General features: G+C 38.4%; 1 protein-coding gene across 1 annotated transcript; it reads left to right on the forward strand.

Annotated features, from left to right (window-relative positions):
- Positions 1-543: 543 nt before the first annotated feature.
- Positions 544-17,628, forward strand: adgrg4b (adhesion G protein-coupled receptor G4b). The gene is made up of 31 exons (XM_086307366.1): positions 544-622; positions 2,327-2,457; positions 2,570-2,807; positions 3,274-3,558; positions 4,878-4,975; positions 5,348-5,409; positions 5,555-5,600; positions 5,777-5,805; positions 6,083-6,237; positions 7,070-7,276; positions 7,364-7,437; positions 7,576-7,643; positions 7,750-7,786; positions 7,882-7,904; positions 8,128-8,273; positions 8,359-8,488; positions 9,365-9,465; positions 9,615-9,819; positions 9,902-10,067; positions 10,749-10,895; positions 10,992-11,117; positions 11,210-11,255; positions 11,342-11,445; positions 12,377-12,498; positions 12,790-13,058; positions 13,657-13,774; positions 14,241-14,319; positions 15,259-15,460; positions 16,154-16,255; positions 16,527-16,691; positions 17,219-17,628. The coding sequence occupies exons 1-31, from the start codon at positions 544-546 to the stop codon at positions 17,338-17,340; spliced, it is 3,882 nt and encodes a 1,293-aa protein (XP_086163492.1). The 3' UTR covers positions 17,341-17,628.
- Positions 17,629-19,688: the final 2,060 nt, after the last annotated feature.

A 19,688-nucleotide genomic window follows, 5' to 3' on the forward strand; every position in this document is an offset into this window, starting at 1 on the left:
ACAGATACCAACCTACTGAAGGCCATGCATGTAGCCTTGAAAGAGTAATTAGGTCTTCATGTTCAGGTAGTGTTGACAGAAAGCAGTGCATGTTTGTCAGAGCTAATTACCGTTTCACGTATGCTTTTGTGTGGCCGTGATTTTTTTCCTCCTACACTTTTATAGATTGACTTTTTGTCCCACCTGCACACACATAATAGCACGAACCGACCAATCACAGCCAGACAACAGCATTACCTGCTTCACGGTCACAGACAAAGGTTTGTGACTTGATTTTTATGCATCGTCTCAGAGCTTGTTCGAAACCAGTGAGCTGAGACTTTGCAGGATGAAGTGTAGTTGCTGAGAATCTCGACCAGGATTTACTTTCAGATTCATCTCCTGGCTTTCAGGCGATTCTGTCGAAGGTAAGTTCTTCACTTATGCTCAAAAACTTTGATAAACTTTGATGCTTCTAATAATTCTAATAATAAAAATACTTTATTATACAGTTAATGCACAAATAATAGTGTAATTATTTAATTTTATTTTTCAGATTTCATCATGGTCATCCTTCAAAATTACCTGAATGTTTTTTTCTCTCTGTCTCTGCTGGGCAGCCCGGGTCCTGCTAAAGCAGACGGTAGGAACAACTAAAAAAATGGAAAAAATACAAAAGAGATCACAATTTATTTGATCACAAATCATGCTTGCGTATTACTTGAAGCCATGGTTCTGTGAGAAAGTCAGCTGATTGTAAAAAAGTCAAAATCATCTAAAACAAACCTCACGTATATCATGTAGAGCCATTAAAGACCACAAGGTGAAAGGTGGAAAAGCATGATGTAATACTGTAGACAGTTTAACTGACTCCAGATTCAGCTCCTGCTGACTAAATAAGTAAAGAAGAAAAAAATGTTCTTCACACGTTCCTTTTAAAGTGGCCGGGTCTGTAAAAGTGGCCGCAAAACACACTGATGATGATTTCTAAAGCAAAAAGATAATTACCCATTAGGGTAATTTTTGACAATGAAAAAAAAAAGAGTTGCAATGAGACTAACAGTTAGGTTTATAAGTGTTTTTTTTCTTTCTTTTTGTGATTGAGCTTCCGTACACCATCACAGTGCGTTTCAAATCAAACAATCTATGGGTTAAATTCAATGTTAACAAAAGCATTGACTTAACTTTGAGGAATTTTTATACAGTCCCCCATTTTCAGATGTTCAAAGGTAAGTGGACTCACAGAATTTTAAGGGTTATAAAGGTTGATTTTTTTTTTAGAGCTGTGCCAGCTCTTTTAGATGTTTTCTATCTTTTGAGTCTAAAGTATGAAAAAGGGCTTCTTGAAGATGTCTCTTGGACTGGTAGATCCACCCAACCCCTCATCGAGTGTTCTTTACTTTGTTAGATGTTTTAAGGCTGTTTTTCTTAACCATGGAAATAATTCAATTTTCGTTGCTTTTTGTGGTCTTTCTGGCTTTTTGTTGTTGGTGAGTTGGTTGGTGCATGCAAGCTTTGTAAGAATGAGGCAGATTGCTGATTACTACTAAAGTTTTTGCTGTCTCTCTGACCGGGTTGTTTTGCCTTTTCAGCCCAATAATGGAGTTTCACTGAAAAGCCTGGAATAAACTCCACTCTTTTTGCTGCTTAATAACCAGAGAACAGAACCTCCCTGCCAGTCAATTGTCCAATTAATTATGAACCTCTAAAAATGGGACATTATGCATAAAACAGTTCAAACACTTCAATAATATAGTAATTATTTAATTCAGATGAAAAATTTAAAACATATTTCGTTTCAACAGACAAACAAACCAAAGAAAAAACCCAACCCTGTTTAAATATGAACATAATTGAGGTTTCCCAACACACTGCGACAACTCTCAGTTTTAACTAAAACTGAAAAAGGATCAAACTCAATGCAGAAGCTGAATTAAGTGTCTTAATTACTTGAAAACCAGACTGTACACACTCCTTTCAGGAATGAAAAATGTTCTTTTTTCATATAATACCCAGCAAAACCAGTTAAGAAGCTCCAAAAGTGATTTGCTTCCACAACAATGTATGGTGAAAATCTACCAGTGGATCTATCAACATCCACTGCTCATTTCCAACCAAAATACACAACAAAGTCTGGACATTGTCCAATGATCAGGAAATCCATCCAGAAAGACAGTCTCAAGATCTCATAAATAAATTAGAATACATGATCAATAAACAGCATTCAGTATTGTAATAGGAAAGTTATGTAACGTCCAGAAGGTTCTGAAGGTAAAACCTTCTCCCTTTGTTCAGATTTCCTGCTGTGGAAGCACTTTTTTATAAAAACGATGTATTTTTCTCTCAGTGCCTAGGTTCAGTCTATGGGGGGAAGTGGCTAATTTCACTGCAGGATGCAGCCACTGGACACTAAAGCATCAGATCACCATCCCCCCCCTGCAAGAGCTCACAGTCTGCTTCTACCTGAATCTAGAGAAGGTACTGATGATAAATGTCCTGCAGTTATAACTGGTTTAACTGTCACAGGGATATTTTTAAAGGTGCCGAACAGTTAAAGAAATGAAATTTCACTAACTCCAAACATGTCTAGACCATAGGTTCCTCACCGTGGACCGCCTTTATGTACCGACATCCAAAGGCACAGTATGCTGAGCTGGGGCTGGGGTTTAAGGCGGGTCATTTAGTGGTCTGGTTGTTTGGCGTGGAGTGGAGGACCCAGAAGATCGTCCTCCTTGAGTCACAGTGGTACCCACTATGCCTGACCTGGTCACATACGAAAGACAGACCTGCCCTATACCTTAAAGGGACCCTGCTGAACCTCACGGCAGGTGGGTTTCCTCTCATCGTGTGTTCTTTAAAAGCCTAATTTTATTCTGGGATTAGAAATAAAGATTGGTGAAGAAATAAAGATGTTTTTTAGAAATGGCTTTTGGGATCTAGAAGTCTGATCCTCTCAGTTTTCTCCTGTAACTGATTCTGATTTTCCTACACAGGCTGTCAGGCAATACTGAATGCAGGTGCTCCTTTTCAGTCTATTATCTAAAAATTGTCTGGCTGGAACATCTCAATGATTTATATATTGATAACACGGTTGCATCAAGTGATAATCTGCTTACAAAGGTCACTATCAAGAGTTATAGCCGTCTTGTGTTTTTGCTCATGACGTCTTAAATGAATCTGGGCTACAGCTACATTCCCTGTTTAGAAAATGATATGGAAAACCTGCCTTGGCTGTTTCAGTGATTTTTTTAGTCTTTCCTTGACCACCTTTTGTATGCCTTCCCTCTCTCACAGTCCTCTATGGAGCTGCTTCTTCTGCCTCCTCTTCGTGCTCCACACTGGCCCCCAATGGATCGCTCACTCTGGGATCAGGACATTTCATTGTAAACGGCAACATAAAGATCATTCCTATATCCCGTGTGTCGGGAAAACTCTCTCTGTTTCGGATGTGGGGGAGAGAACGCAGCAGCAAGGAAGTGGCATCAATGAACTGTACAGAGGGGGATGTTGTGAAGTGGGAGAGAAACAACTGGGACACTCAGATCTGTGCTCCACTACAAGATTGCAGCCTGAATTGCAGTGAGCATGCAACTTACAAACCCTGAATACTTTCACTTGAAACCTTTGCCGTTATCATCTGATTTTATTTTACTGCAGTAAATGCCACATTCATCAAGCTTTTTCCAGCCTCAGCGATAGTTTGTTGGCTGTCTGTGGTGTATCCCCTCACATTAAATACTCACCACCTGTCTATTTGGCAGTTAAGTAAATGTAAAAACAAATTCATAATCAATTAGATGAAAATTCGAAGCATTAATCAAGCAGCTTGTTTCATCTCTACAAAACTGGAACAGTCTACAGTTTCAATAAGATGATAAATGTTGACACTTTTACTTGTTAATGATTCAAATTTCTTGGCTACTAAATGCAGGAATTTTATGAAAAAAAAAACATTCCAGTTTTTCTCAGAAATATGGAAGAAGTCAGAACTCATGACCCCCAAAGATTTTTTTCTTTTACTGGCCCTAATCCTCTTTCATAGCACTATAGAGCTTAGTTTACATAAGAAAATTCCTTTCACACAGTCTGTTCAGCCATATGAAAAACGCAGTATTAGTTCCACGTGAATCTTTCCCTCTAGCTGAAAGCGCTGCTCCAGTTTTAGGTCAGTGCAGATAGGAAAAAATACAGTTTGATCTTTTCTTCATCGTAATACAAAATATATAGTTTATGACAGTGGTTCTCAACCTATGGGGCAGGTCGCAGTCGTGGGGCAGGGAGACACACCAGGTGGCTGCTGGTGAAACTAAGCTGAATAAATGTATTTTTTTAGGAAAAATAAAAATGCTGATGCTTTTACACAGACTTTCAATTAAGACAAGTCCGACTTGGATCCTTTTAATTGTTAATGATTGATGGAAACGGTGGGCTGTAAAGTCATTTTACTCTGCAGGCTTCTGAGGTTTGAGAGCTACTGGTTTATAATAATAAGCAGCCATTATTAAATAGAGGCAGAGTGATGTGGGGATTTTTAAGACTGATACCGATATTTAGTGATTCAATAATCCAATATATCGACTGATACTTTTTTCTTTATTCAGACAAAAAAAACCCAGAGATTTCTCAGCATTTGTTATCTGTAGTTATTTATGAGTCCTCACTAAGATAATATGACAATTTCTCCCTTCTCTCCTTTACTTTCAAGCCCAGCCCAGTGCTATATTGGTCAGGTTCAAATATTTATAAGATAAAGAAAAAAATCTGTCAAACTGTAAAAAATACATATATATATAAATATATACACACTGAAGTAGGCTTGAAAGTTATCACTCTTGTTTTTTTATGGTCTTAAATGAAATCTACAAACATTTAATGCAGTTTTATGTTCTCTTTGGCAGCATGGTCCATTTACCAAGTGAAACTGATAATTACTATTATTCGTCAGGATGAGAACAAAACTGAGATCTACACAGCCAGAGACATCGCACACCAATGGGTAAAACAAACAAAAACTTAAAAAAAAAGGTTTATTCATCTATTTTTAAATTCTTGAAAAACTGTTATAAGAATAATTATTTTTATTACCTCTACCAATGAGTTCATGTCATTTATTCCATTTTTTAAAATATATATTCTGAAGAGAAATTCACAGACTCAATCCAGATATTGTTTTGGATCCAGGAATTTTGTGCGTGCTGTGGCGGGAATTTGTGTAGGGTCAGACTTCTCGTCATTTATTTCTCTGAAAAATTCCAGACCCTGCTGCTTTGGACTTCATTATACTGTGCAGGCTTTACTTTACATTTATTCAGCAGCAGTAAATCTCAGCGGCTATAACACTGCCTTCTGCTCTTTGTTGTTCCTGCAGCTCAGACAGGAGCTGCCGAGCGACATCTATTTACACATAGTATCTGTGTTTGAACTATCCAGGTAGGAGATGATTTACATTTGCAATAAAATTCATTTGAATCTCACTGTGTGTCACACAATTAAATCTTGTTTTATAGTACATGTCAGAGGGGAGGAACAAATGGGCCATAAGGTTACTGAGTTTCTTTGATTTTCTTATTTTCAGATCCAATACAGAAGACCTCGTAAAAACACCATATGAAGACCAGCTGGTAAGAACATCAGAGCTCAACTGATGCATCAGGTTGATGTATGTATGAGGGGATGTTATCTTAATGCAAATATAGCTGTGTCTGTTTGGCCAGTAGGACAGTAGGAGTGTAAGACCTGGACAGCATCTTTATCAGCATCTTGTTTCATACGTATTAAATGTTCTTCTATTCTTCAGATGCGGTTCAGTCCCTCCAGTGTCAACAGGTAATATGGTAGAGAGTTACAGTTCCCAGAATATTGTGTGATTTCTATCTGACTTTTTTTTTTTTTTAATGTACAGACATGTTTCTTTCATTTGTATATAAAACAAAACAAAAAATTTTTGTAATCTGGGAAAAACATTCATCTTAATAGAAAAAAACCTTGGTTGGGCTTTAACTTTGGTTAAAGAGCCCAAAATAATCGAAATACCTGAAAAGCATTGTTGTAGAAGAGAATAAGAACGTGGTATCTAAAGCATGACTTTGTGTCTTCCTTGTAGTTTTCGCTGCAACGTATATGTGAATGTCATCCCTGCTGTGGATGTGGCAGATGTGCAGTCTCTAATAGCCACGAGGCTTAAAAATCCCTACAACGACCCCAGTGGTTTGTTACAGCTGTGGGCTGATGCAGAAAACATATACACCACACCTGTCGGTAGGAAACAATTCTCAACAGAAACTGATAATAGTTAATAAAAACTAATTATAGTTCTTATTCGTACATAATAACCAAAAAACTTTATATTTTTTATAATCTCATTTGGCTTTCATAACAGTTTCTTCCTGGTCTTGCCTTGTTTTTTTAAATTTGGTATTTTTCAAAAGTCTCTTTTGTTGCAAATAGTTTTTAATAGTTTTCTTTCCAGAAACTTGCTTTGGATGAAACGTTTGTGTGATCTTTATTTGAATCCAATAAATCCCAAGTTTTCCATTAGTTTCAGTATTTCAGATTCTGTTTTCTTGGTCGAATAATCTCTGCAAAGCTTTGCAGTAGCTTTAGGTCATTACCTTGGTATATGCACCAACAAGCAATCAGTTTAAGTTTGCAAGTTTTTAATGTTCTCCAGCTTTTCTGCAGACACAGAGGAGGAATATCAAACTGAATTCACATTTATATTCCCAAATTTTAATTGACAAACTGGACTTTCTTGAGTGCATAACGTTCAATCACAAAAATTAATTTATCTAATTAGTAATGAAATAAATGAAATTTTAAGGGTGTTTTTATATTTATTTCCATTTTTATATATTTATCTATATTTTAACATGAACAAATATCATTTTGATTGAAGCGTTTGTGCATACATTTGGACTAACCGTTACAGAAACAACATTTTTGTAATAACAAATATTGTTCATTTAAAGTAGACGTGGCATAAACTGTTCATTGTGTGTTGGTCTAACCAATTAATAAGCACTGTACGTGTGCGGTCTTGTGAAGTATTTGCAGAAAAACTCATTGTGGGTCTCTGACATGCATCTTCCAGATGGTTTCTTAGTTGAAACCAGCAGCTCCAGTACGATGACACAGCCTTCTCCGGTGACAAATATTACCTCTACAACCACAATACCATCCTCCACACCCTTTTCTACCACCGAATTTAGACCCCCAACCACAAGCATCATCACAAGTACAAGTTCTACTACCGTAGCCACGCCCATGACCATTGCCACAAACCCTGAAAATGTCTCCGGTCAGTTTCACAACTGCATGTACGGTTCATCTGACATCATAAATTACTTGGTGAAAACTTTCTGATCTGTCTCAATTTCCTTTGCAGAACTGTATTTTCAGGTTAAGGTGAACGTGTCCATAACAGGCGGCTGTGACTCAGAACAGATCCTTAGGTCCTGGGTAAGTCTTACAGAACACCCAAGCTCTTATTTTAAGATACAGGAAACTATTTTTCCTTCACCTGGTTAAATATAGGGGTGTAAAATCCTGACAGCAGAAGTAATGCAGTAAAAATGAATGCTAACTTCCTCTTCACAGCTCAACAATAGCCTACCAAACAACTTGATGACAGTGCTTGAATTTCAGCTGGTCCCCAAAGCTCAAAGGTAGAGTACCACACATCAACTCACCCAGTTCCAGAAATATGTCACATTCTGATGAACGCAAAGGTCTTTCAATTTGAACAACTTAAGTTACTGATCTCACTTCCAGAAATCATCCTAAGCTGCAGTCAGAATACCCTACCAGAGTAAGTAAGCATAAAAAATATGTCAGTGACTTCTTAAACCAAAAGGCTGTTTCTCCCCTGAAAGCTTCATCTTCATCCTTTTTACTCTTTCCCAGGTATTAGCAGACACAGTTTCAAGGTAAGCTTTGTGTGTCTCCGTACAATTTTATTTAGAACTGATTACAATAAACAAAAAATTTGAAATTCTGCCTGGAGGAGGAGGAAACTGGCTGCTACGTTGTTCATTTTTATTTGCCTTTACGCAGATAATATTAAAAAAGTATAACATCATGATGTTATATTTGCTATGTACATGAGCGCATTGTCATTCTGCAAACCATATTTAGCTCTGTTACTTCCAGAAGAGAGAGCTGTATTTTCCAGGTCCAAGTCATGATGCAGTCAGACATACATGAAATCGAAGAGAAGATACGAAACATACTGCTGACACCTTATAATCAGGGGTCCATCTCCATACTCACTGAGGACATAGAGATAAGCCAGATATGTGAGTTAAAAAAAAAGGGGGGGGGGGACCCAGCCCTGAAAATCTTCTCATTTTGATCTCTTTCTCAAACATCTCACTGTTCCAGTGTCGTTTAAGTGCAATGCAGAAATGCGCCAAACCCTGAAAGGCCTGTTTGTGTGGCCTGAAACTTCAGGAGGAGAAACTGCCAATCAAACGTGCCCAAAGAACCCGGACCACCACGCCACTCGACACTGGTGAGAGCTCGGACTGTTAATCATTTTTCATTTGTAGCCCAAGTGAAACATCTCACAAAATATGTGATTAAATGGCAACAGGTCAGTGACATGGTTGAGTTTAAAAGCAGCATAGTGTGAAAGACTGCTGGGCAACTCGCTGCAATGAATCTGTGGGTTTCGTCATCTATGTAGGTGACTTTTTTAAAAGCTTAGAATTATCAGGGCTGCTGGATTTATCTACTCAACAATATAAACCTTTACTAGTGAAAAAACATTAAAAAAATTACTGGGCTTCATCCTCTTGATGCCCTGGATATCTGCAGCTAAAGTAATGGAAATCAATCCAGCAGTAAAGATTTATTAGACCAACACTGCTAAAGTACACATGCTCTGACATTTGTCCTCATGTTTACAGTTGAAGTGTGCTGTGTGTTTTATGTATTTGGCTGGCTGATAAATTTAACACATGGATACGTCTGAGTATTAATCACATCCGTTGGTATACATTTATATGGCTTTACTGCTGTTCTAAAGACTGCGTGTTGACTCAGTGTCACAACACTCAGTGATGGCTCTGCTGTAAATGCATTAATCAAGACCTCAGTGTGACTAATGAGAGGTTAAATGATCGGTAATTCTCAGAATCAAAATGGCTCACAGCTGTGTGAGGTCTCACATAATGTCACCAATCCATCCAATTAACCTCATTTCTGTTGTTGGGTAGTTAGCCGATGCCATTTATTTTCCAGTAAGAGTGCGGCTAGCAAATGTTGATATGCAACATGCTGAGGTGGCAGTATAACCAGATGATGAAAATTTTAAAAAAAGGTTAAAGGTTTTACTCTCTGCAGATTTTTTTATGCATTCTCCCTCTGTCCACCTTCTGTTTGACAGTAAAGGCAAGCTCAATACCCATTGGATGGCTCCAGAGCTGGAAGACTGTGGTCCAGTGGTGGAGACCATCCCTGACCTGTACCATGTCAGTGTAACTGCCGGTCAGTCACAGACTTTTTTCCCAGCTCTAAAATTACCCAAACATCTGTATTTCCAACATAAACCCTGTTACATATTAGACATGTGCTGTGTTACAAGTTAGAATGGGATAAAAATGCCTGTTTCACAAGTTGTGCCATTTAACTTCCAGATAGTGCTCAGGATGTGGTAGATATGATTGAAGTCTTACTGAGTAACCACTCCACACTCAACTATGACGAACTGACGATAGTCCTCAACAAGCTGCAGGACATCATTAACGTCAGTGTGGTCACACCAGAGCTGGGCCAAGCTCTTCTCAACATTATTTCAAACATACTGAAATCTGAGAGCAACCTGGTGCCTTTTACTAACAAGTAAGGAATGAATGCAGAACGAGAAATAAACTTTTCCAACAATCTGATGTGGGGACACTAAAATCTTCTGTTTTCTCTCCAGCATCCTGAATATTACAGAAGCAATGGGAGACAGGATAGTGGGTTATGAGGGTTCCTCCACCCTGGTCGCTCCAGCCATCGGCATCGCAGTGGTGGATGTAGTTCCTGGAGAGTTTAACAGTTTAATGATTGGAGTGGCGTCTGATGCTACTGGCAAAAAACCCGAGGTCGGCAAAATTTCTCTGTAAATTTTCTTCCTCATTCTGTTGCTCGCTTCGAACTTCAGCAGGTCTACTCGACTATGTCTACAAGGTTGCTGCCATGTGATTGGCTGATTTAATATTTTGTCATTTGCCCCATCTCTCTCCCCTCGCTCCATCTCAGCAGCTTGCTTCCTCTTCCTGAGCCTGGTTCTGCTGGAGGTCTCTTCCTGTTAAAAGGGAGTTTTTCCTTCCCAATGTTGCCAAGTGCTTGTTCATAGGGCAGTCCTGTGCTTGTTGGGGTTCCTCTCTAATATTGTAGGGTCTTTATGTTATAATATAAAGTGCCTACAGGCCACTGTTGTTGTCAACTGGAACTATATAAATAAAACTGAATGTCTGCATTAAGAAGCAGGTGAACAGGTGTTACAAAAGGTTTCCACATGTGGAATAAAACATGCTACTTTGAACCAATAAATGTAGGCTTTTCTACAGTCATTGCTTTGAACAGTGCTGTTTGCAGCAGCTTGAAACTGACACTAAACATTGTCTTTCTTGGCGATATTTAAGCAAACATACAGATGAGTCTGTACTTACCGCATTAATGCTGCTCAAATTGTCTGCAGTGCATCTCAGAAATCAACGGTGCTGTTAGCTGAAACATGTTGCCTGAGCTTTAAAAAGAATTAAGAAAATTTGTCTTTATAGATTTTTATCAACAGGTATCCCCTCAACAGCACACTGGCTTTCATCTCCCTCCCATCTGCCCTGCAGCACTGCTTCCCCCAACAAGCCCCAAATCAGACCCGACCGAGAATCCAGTTTCAGTTCTACGCCATCGCGTCGCTCTTTAAGGTGGTATTTTCTATGAAGCCACTTCTTTGTGAAGAATTGCTCCTAGATGCTTATTAGTGAAACATGTTATTCATATGTACTGTGTTTTAACTTCAGGGGAGACAAATAGATCAGACCCTCAACACTTTTGTGGTGGCAGCCAGTGTGACCAACGCCAGCTGTCCAATCAAAGACCTGGAAGAAGATATTGAAGTCACACTCCAACATCTTATACCAAACACAGTAGGAGAGGTTGTTCTATCAATATACACTGCGTGTAATGAAAGCACCTTTAATCAATGAATGCATTAATGTTTCTTTTGTCTCTGATTAAGCCTTACAAGCAGGTCGAGTGTGTGTACTGGAACTTCAATAAAAACAGTACGTCCTGATCTCAGTCCTATTCTTCCAAATCAAATCAACTCTGGAAGAAGCGGGCCACATTAAACATTACTCTTCTCATGCAGATGGACAAGGAGACTGGGACAATTATGGATGTCGGAAATACAACAGCAGCCCTTACTACACAACCTGCCTGTGTGATCATCTCACACACTTTGGAGTTCTTCTGGTACAAACTACTACTTTAATATTGTTTTTCTGTTTCCTAAAAAGCACATTTTGGCAGAGCACTTTAAAGTTTTGGTAACAGCAGCAACAATACACACACTACTAATTATGTTTTTCTTTTTCTTGTATCAAACTGAATTGCAGTGGTGTCAATATGCTTTGACCAGGCTTAACCAGCAGAGGGCACTAAAGGAATAATATTTAAAAATAAACTACTGCAAAGAAAAGTTTGAAACAGATCATTATGTTCGAGTAACTCCCGACAACATATACTGTAATGGGATTGCTGTTTTGCAACAATTGCACCATTATTAATAATAATAAATATGAGAAATGCCTCCTGGGCTATTCAGTACCAAGAACGCCAAAATTAAATGAATAAATTCATTATTAAATAATTAAACGTGTCTGTAATTAATTAAAAATTGAAATAAATACATAATGTATTGAATCTATAATTAATTTCTAATACATTTTATTTAAAAAGATTTACTTATTTCGCTAATTATTCCATGGTTTCTGTGGTGCAGACCAGTGTCCCTTATTCATTACTCTGTGGCTTTCAGCCTACAGAGTAATGAATGCCTACCGAAGAGGATTTCTTTAACCACTTTAAATTATTTGATTAACAAGTTGTTTCCTTTACATAAATTAATGTCAGATTTTTTCCCCTATATAATTAAACACAATAAAAATACATAAAACCCCATTCCTATACTTTATCACTGAGCTATGATGAAACTAATTTTACTATAAGTGCTAGAGATAGTAAAAGTGTTTCAGTGTAGTAGTGGTTAGACAGATGCTGGGCTTTATGCAAGTTTACATAAAGTAAACTTGCATATGGGAACAGTTAGGAACAGGATCAGCCAAGAGCTAATAATGCACACTGGAAAATACAGCCCTGTAACCAAACGTCTCCATGTCTCCAGGATGTCGCCAGGACTCAGTTGGACCCTGCTAATGAGCAGATCCTGACCATTATCACCTATCTTGGTTGTGGAGTCTCGTCACTCTTCTTGGGAATTACCGTTCTCACGTACACGGCTTTCGAGTAAGCGTTTTCTGCTTACATGCAGCACAGATCTGTGGGTGCTACTACAGGCCTGTCAACACCAATTCAAATGTATGAGGAAAACTATTGTTTTAAGTGAGGCACACATTGTTTTCAGTGTTAGAAAACAGCAAAGGATATGCTGAAGTTTCACTGTCATGGTGGTATTTTAATGCATGCATTTCTCAGGTTTGTTGAGTTTACTTCACTGCTAAAGGTTTTTCTGTACGTGTATCTACATGTAGCACAAAAGTATCTCGACTTTCTCCACGATGTCTATATCTCTCTTAGAAAGCTTCGTAGAGACTACCCCTCTCAGATTCTCATCAACCTCTCTCTGGCCCTGCTGGGCTTGAATCTGGTGTTTCTGGTCAACTCCTGGCTGTCCTCCTGGGGTCTGTACCCTCTCTGCGTGGCTGTGGCCTCCACCCTGCACTACTTCCTGCTTGCATCATTCACCTGGATGGGATTAGAGGCCGTTAACATGTACTTTGCCCTTGTTAAAGTATTCAACGCCTACGTGCCCTCTTATATGCTCAAGTTTTGTTTTCTGGGATGGGGTGAGTCACATTTTTGCATGACTGAATTTTAGTTAATGGCAACACAGAAAACATTATTACTTATATGGTGTGATGACAGCTCATAAAAATCTCTAATGGGACGCATTATGCTCATTTCCAGGTCCATCTCTAGATCGTTAGACTCTAGCAGAGATGCTCTGCATGAGTCATGGTTCCAAAATAATCTTTATCATATACTGGGCCCCAGTGCAGAGTATTAAACCATTTTGCTCCTCTCCCTTTAGGTCACCTTCTGATTGGCTGCACCTCACAAAATCAAAATTTAAACAGCAGATGGAGGGAACTGGGCCATATTAATGATTTCCCCTCTTTCTGAAATCATAAAGAGAATAAACTGCCTGACAAGGAGCTTTTTGAGCAGTGTGACACCTAAAGTATAGCCTCACAGCGATTACTTAAGAGTTTGGGTATTTTTAATATGATCATCAACAATTCTAAAAGTGCATTACATTAGACAGCTATTTTTATATAACAAAAAGGGTTAATTTTAAAAGCAATTATATTTTCTGTTTGTTTTTCTGAGGGTATGACATTGTAAGTACATACATACATGTATGTATTTGAAATCTCCATCCAGGGCTTCCTCTGGTGATTTGCATCCTGGTGCTCATCGTGAACAAAGAGGCCTACGGCAGTCACATCTACACAGACACTTCTTCTTCTACCTTACAGCTGCTGGACAACTCTGATAACTTGTGAGTTTTGGATTCATCTTTTATTCATTTTTCATATCTTGATACATACTTGATGATCTGAAGAGAGTTGAAGGTTTCATTCAGCTTTCACATAGAATCTCTCTCTATATCTAAAGAATCTATATCTATCTCTTAGCTGGAAAAAAATGAATATCACAACATATTTTCTCCAATTACAAAAGCAAATCCATGATGTAAAACCACAAATCTTCAAAAATAGATAAAACCATTTCCTTCACATTTTATTTTCAGCCAGATCAAGCTGATCTGATGTCATATTGGAAGTCATGTAACATGGTATTACACTCTCGGGCTATCCAAACACATGATTCAAGAATGATAAGTCAGTAAGATGTTTTCATTAGTTGCAGAAGGTTCAAATACGACCACACTGATCATTCATCGTGTTCACTGATCTCGTCTACTAATGCCTCGTCTGTCTTTTTCCTGTTTGTCACCCTCCCAGCTGCTGGCTCCAGGACGATGTGACATTTTATGTGTCTGTGGTTGCCTACGCTGTGTTCATCTTTCTCTTCAACACCGGGGTAAATCATTTCACATTTCATTAAAGATTTTACTTGTCAGATTGTTATGTGTTCTCCTTATTCCTTTTAAATTCAACATTTTTCATTTGTTTCTATATCAGGATTTAACAGGCAACGTTTTTGATAATCAGTACAGACTGGATAACTTGTCTTCAGAAACATTTTTTGTGGCACAAATTCAACAAGTTGCTGGAAAGATTCCTGAAACATTTTGGTATCCATTGACATGGCAGCATCACACAATTGCTGCAGATTTGTCAGCTGCGTGTCCATGATGTCAATCTTACGTTTTACCTAATCTGGTGATCACTGAGGCCTGGTGACTGTGAAGGCCATCTAAGAACCATAAATTCACTGCCATGTTTAAGGAACCAGTTTGAAATTTTCAGAAATTTTTGACATGGTGAATTATCCTGCTGCAGCAACCATGAGAAGATGGGTACGCTGTGATCAAAGAGGAATGGAGATGGTGAGAAATAATGCTCAAGCAACTTGTGGCGTTTGAATGATGCTCAGATGGTACGAAGTGGCCCAAAGTGTGCCTAGAAAATATTCCCAACACCCTTACACCACCAGCAGCCTGAACTGTTGATATAACGCAGGATGGATCCATGCTTTAATGTTGTTTATACCAAATTATGATAATCAGAACTGATCATCAGAAATCTTCATTCTGATGCTCAGCCTGAATTTCCGCAGGTTGCCTTGACCATGTCTACATACCTAAATGCACTGAGCTGCTGCCATGTGATTGGCTGACTAGACATTTGCATTAATGAGCAGCTGAACAGTTTTATCTAACAAAGTGGCTGGTGGAGTTAGAAAAAAAACCCCTTCATATTAGACACATTCTTTATTACTGTGTAAATTTGCTTTTGACCCTTTTACCATGTGCCTGTAATCCAACCACTCTGAGGCTTCTTTTCAATCTCCTCTTAGGTTTTTGTGGTGGTTCTAATCCAGATTCGACGTATGCGAGCCAACAGCCCGGCGGGGACCAGGAGTGGAGTCATGCAGGACTTGAAAGGAGTTGCCAGTCTAACCTTGTTACTGGGGCTAACATGGACTCTTGGCTTCTTTTGCTGGGGGCCAGGCAGAATAGTTCTGCTGTATCTGTTCTCTGGACTCAACAGCCTGCAAGGTTGTCCTTTTGTACAGAGGCAGTTAATGAAAGCTCGATAACGTCCAGATAGAATTTTATTTTAAGTTTGAAAGTCATCAAGCTTATTTTTACCATATAAGTAACTGTTTAGCCTCAATCTGTTGAGGTTTTTTTGAATACTTAACGTCTCGGTCAGCCAAGTGTGTCTTTATTAGCTGACATGAACATCTGGCTGTGTTAGTTCTTCTTTTCAGTCAGTCAAAACTATTTTGAGAAGTAAGGATAGTGTAATATGCCAAAGATCAAACATTATAAACATGCACGGACTTGTAAAAAGATGGTGCTTTACTTTTAAGAAGACGACCTTTTGGGTGTTGTTGTGGATTTATTTATTGTGTGAAATTTTGCTAACCACGTGTGCAGTTTTCCACAACAACCCGCTTTGCAACCGGAGTTCAAAAGAAGCTCGGATGAGGAAAAAAAAAAAAAAGATGAAAAGGAAGATTTCAAACAGCCAAATGATGCAACCATATCACAACAGCTTTCACCTCTACTGATCTCTCTTATAATACTTTCTTTTGTATGAGTGAAGCAACCACCGCTGTTTACTTCTCTATATGAAATTATTCCAGAGAAAATTAGAAATACCTGCGCGAGGAACAAAGAGCTTCAAACCCAGATCTTATCTAATCTTGAGCTCACGACCTTTTCTTACTTTTCTATTTGCTGCAGGACTTTTCATATTCTTCTTCCACTGTTTAATGAAGGAGAATGTCAGGAAACAGTGGAGGATTCACCTCTGCTTTGGCCGTTTTCGACTTGAGGAGCACTCTGGTATGGGACCCACACGTAACACAGTGTGACCTCATCAATTCAGTTCAGTTACTTTTATGGCAACCTTTTTGTCGAGGCTCATAAAGTAGTACTGAAATTAGTACATGATACTGATACTATGCAAAGACTCGATCACACTCAATCTAACAAATCTGTTTGTTTTGTTTGGTGCTGTTAAAAGTTCAACTTATGGGGTAACTTGCAATGAAAGCAAAGCAGCAAACTCTACTTTGGGCTTCACTTATATTACTTGTCTGCCACTGTTGTCCAGAATGGAGCAACTCTGCTTCGATTGGAGCTCAGGCAAAGCCCAAAACAAATCCTCCGGGAGCAATAAGACCATCAGTCGGCTCAACTAAGTCCTCCTCCACAGATAGCACGTCAGCTTCCTCCAACTACAGCCAGCGAGATTCATCCTGCAAGAGACCAGATCTGGGTGAGAAAACTAGGCACCACACGTCCTGACTAAACTCATAACTATGATTCGGTCAAGACATTTCAGTACACTTATCATGAGCAAGATAAATTAAGTACATGATGACATTTCAGCGAGATGTTCATTCTTCGGTGGACTTTCCTCTGTTGACATTAAACTTCCTTGGTTCTAATCTGTTATAAGACATTTAAGCTTACAATTAAAAGTTACAGTTCATCCTGTTTAGATTCAGGCTCCTTAAAGTAAAACGATGATCACCGATCACCGTTGCATTCAGCTGCCAAAATTCACACTGAAGGTCACTGCTTACATTAATGAGACTGCACTGACGTTAAGTAATTACCAGGCTTTGTAATTAAGCTGGTTTAGACAGAAGTAAAAGGACATGTCTGTTATTCCTTAAAAAGGTTTCCGTCAACCATCTGACAGCTCAATTTCAGTTTAAACTCCCAGGTATACATTCTTCTCACACACACACAGGTTTTTCACACCTCTGAATTGCTCACAGATGTTTAATTATCTTGTAGGCCTTTTTATGAATTCGTTGGCGCTTCCTCAACCTCAGAGAAGCCCTTTGGGTCCGGGAGGTCCGCCTTCCTGCAGAGGGGTGAGCCCAACACCTGGCTGGAGGAATCACGTGCTTCACTAGCAAGAATAAAGAAGAGCGCAACACATTGACTACCACTAAAGATTTGTCTTAGTGTTTTTAGCCATGTAACATGAAACTGATCAGAAATTTTGCAAATATTTATTATTAAATAAATCAATAATGTCAACTGATTCAATGTTTAGCAACTACCACTAATACAGCACTGCTTCAACCTAATGCAGTTTTATCGTGTTTAATTATTGTAGCGATTTGTGTGTCTGCAGCATCAAACTGTGTGAATGACATGTTGTGTTTTTTTAAATTCTGAAACTTTCCAGAGTGGACATATTTTACAAAATGAAAGTTATTCCATGAGGATAAGCATAAAAAAAACAACAAAAAGAAAAAAAAAAAACCAAGACCCACAGTCAAGTTTCCACAGTCCCTTTCTTAACCAGCACGATACGGTACTTGCGGGTAACATTTAATGAGGCTGCCTGCTGATGATCTGTTACTCAGTCTAAGGACTGTGATGCTCTTCTGCTCTTGATCAGTTGAGTACTGGTGCCTCTTTTTTTCCCCTCCTTTGTGTTGTTCTGAGAATAAAGGCGAGCACAGCGTCGTACAAAATCTTTAGTTATTCGGCACTTTCCCACATTGACTAAATTATTAGAACCGTAACGGAGATATGCTTCAGAAAAAAGTTTGTTTATTTGAGACTATAACCCAACCCAAAGGCTGATACTGTACACACATAACAAGCCAGATAAATCAATGTTTTAACCAGCATAACCAATTTCTGCTGAGCAAATTATTTTTCTAATGATCGTTTTAAATGATATACATGTAGGTAACCCAGAATGTCACTGGACCACAGAAACAAAGTGTATTTAGTTATTCCATTAAAATCCTCAATAATTTAGAATAAATAAATGTCATTCAGAATTCTTCTCTGCTTAAATGTTATTTTAGATTAAAAAACATAAAACAAATATGCTTTTATTTCAGAATCAGGTCAACTGGAAAGTGATCCCAAAGTTTTAAGCAGCTGTTATATACCACAACTACACACAGTCTAAGCATAGTGTACTTTAATTCAGGATAACCACAGATGCAATCCATGCGATGTCAGACCAAATTAAACTGCAAGCATCGCTGCAGCTTCATTAGATATTGTTTTTCATGCAATTCTATTGTTTTTGTTTTTGCTAAATATTGTAAAAGAGCCTATAATTATGGAGACACGAGCAGTTGCATCAGTTCCAAGGAGGAGTTGGTTGCCAAGCAACTGGTGAGTAGAGCCATGGTGACAATGAACCGTGGTACCACACAGTTTGTGTAAGAAAAAAAAAAAGTATTAAATTTAAGATGACAGAAGTCTCACTGTGTTCATCTTTATCCTAATTTCTTTTGCCAGAAACTGTTCTCAAACCAAACAACTCCACAACCATCCCTCAATCAGCTCACAGACGGAAAGATCACCACACTTTATTTTTTCGTGGCTGCGAGTGCCATTTTGCTTGTGTAAATTCTGACACCTTTGTTCTGATCAACATATGATGTTTCTGAATAATTAGTCTAATTATGGACGTCTCTGCTGCTCATTTTAGAGAGCCCATGGAAACAAGTGTTTTTAAACTAGCGCAGTCTCTGTATGCTTTAATCATGCAGCTGCCATTCTTTGAGACTGGCTTGTAGCAATGTGGAGTCACAACTTATCCATCTCCCAGCACGATGCGTGAGAGCTTACTAAGGATATTTTTGTTTTATATTGCCTGTCTCACCTTTGCATCTGCAAAAAAAGCTGGTGACAGTTCTGTCACGCTTCACCTTTCACTTCAAGAATACAAGAGAGGTGTTGATTGAATTGACAGGTAAATTCTGAAGTTGTAGTTTTCGAGCTGTACAAGTTCCTGATTAATTAATACGCGTGCAAAACAACACAACGTTGTGCAATAGAAAGCATACAGAGAACATGTGTTAATATCTAACATTTAAAACTAAAGAAAACATTTATTTTTCTCCATTTTACTTCATCTTAAGTTACTATTAAACACAAGAGAACACATGGACCTCATTACAGACCTTATTTTGGTTCTTCAGGTGCTGATTTTACTCTGACTGGACTTAGTTTGGCTACAAATGCACAAAAAATAAATGAAATAATTCACATTTAAAAAAGGTCAAATGCTGAAAATAGTGAATGGCAGTAATATTAAATAAAAAACGCACACAGTTACCTTTTCATAACACGAGCTCCATAAAAGGAATTGTTCATTTTCAAGCTTCTGGCAATAATGTTGCTCAGTTCTACTTGACACGACAGAGAAAATGTTCCCCATTTTGTGCACTGTTAGCCTTTGAGCGATGTGTTTCCACCCACAACTCATTCAAACTGACTCCTTCAG

The sequence above is a fragment of the Aulonocara sp. 'chitande type north' Nkhata Bay genome, linkage group LG10, assembly GCF_057382095.1.
Source record: "Aulonocara sp. 'chitande type north' Nkhata Bay isolate Kocher_YH1m ecotype deep benthic linkage group LG10, A_spYH_male_GT1.1, whole genome shotgun sequence".
Taxonomy (NCBI): Eukaryota; Metazoa; Chordata; class Actinopteri; order Cichliformes; family Cichlidae; genus Aulonocara; species Aulonocara sp. 'chitande type north' Nkhata Bay.

Coding starts and splice junctions, on each gene's coding strand:
- adgrg4b (XM_086307366.1), top strand. CDS start 544: ATGGTCATCCTTCAAAATTACCTGAATGTTTTTTTCTCTCTGTCTCTG. Junction 2,458..2,569: donor TCTACCTGAATCTAGAGAAG/GTACTGATGATA, acceptor AAACATGTCTAG/ACCATAGGTTCCTCACCGTG. Junction 10,896..10,991: donor CCATCGCGTCGCTCTTTAAG/GTGGTATTTTCT, acceptor TTTTAACTTCAG/GGGAGACAAATAGATCAGAC.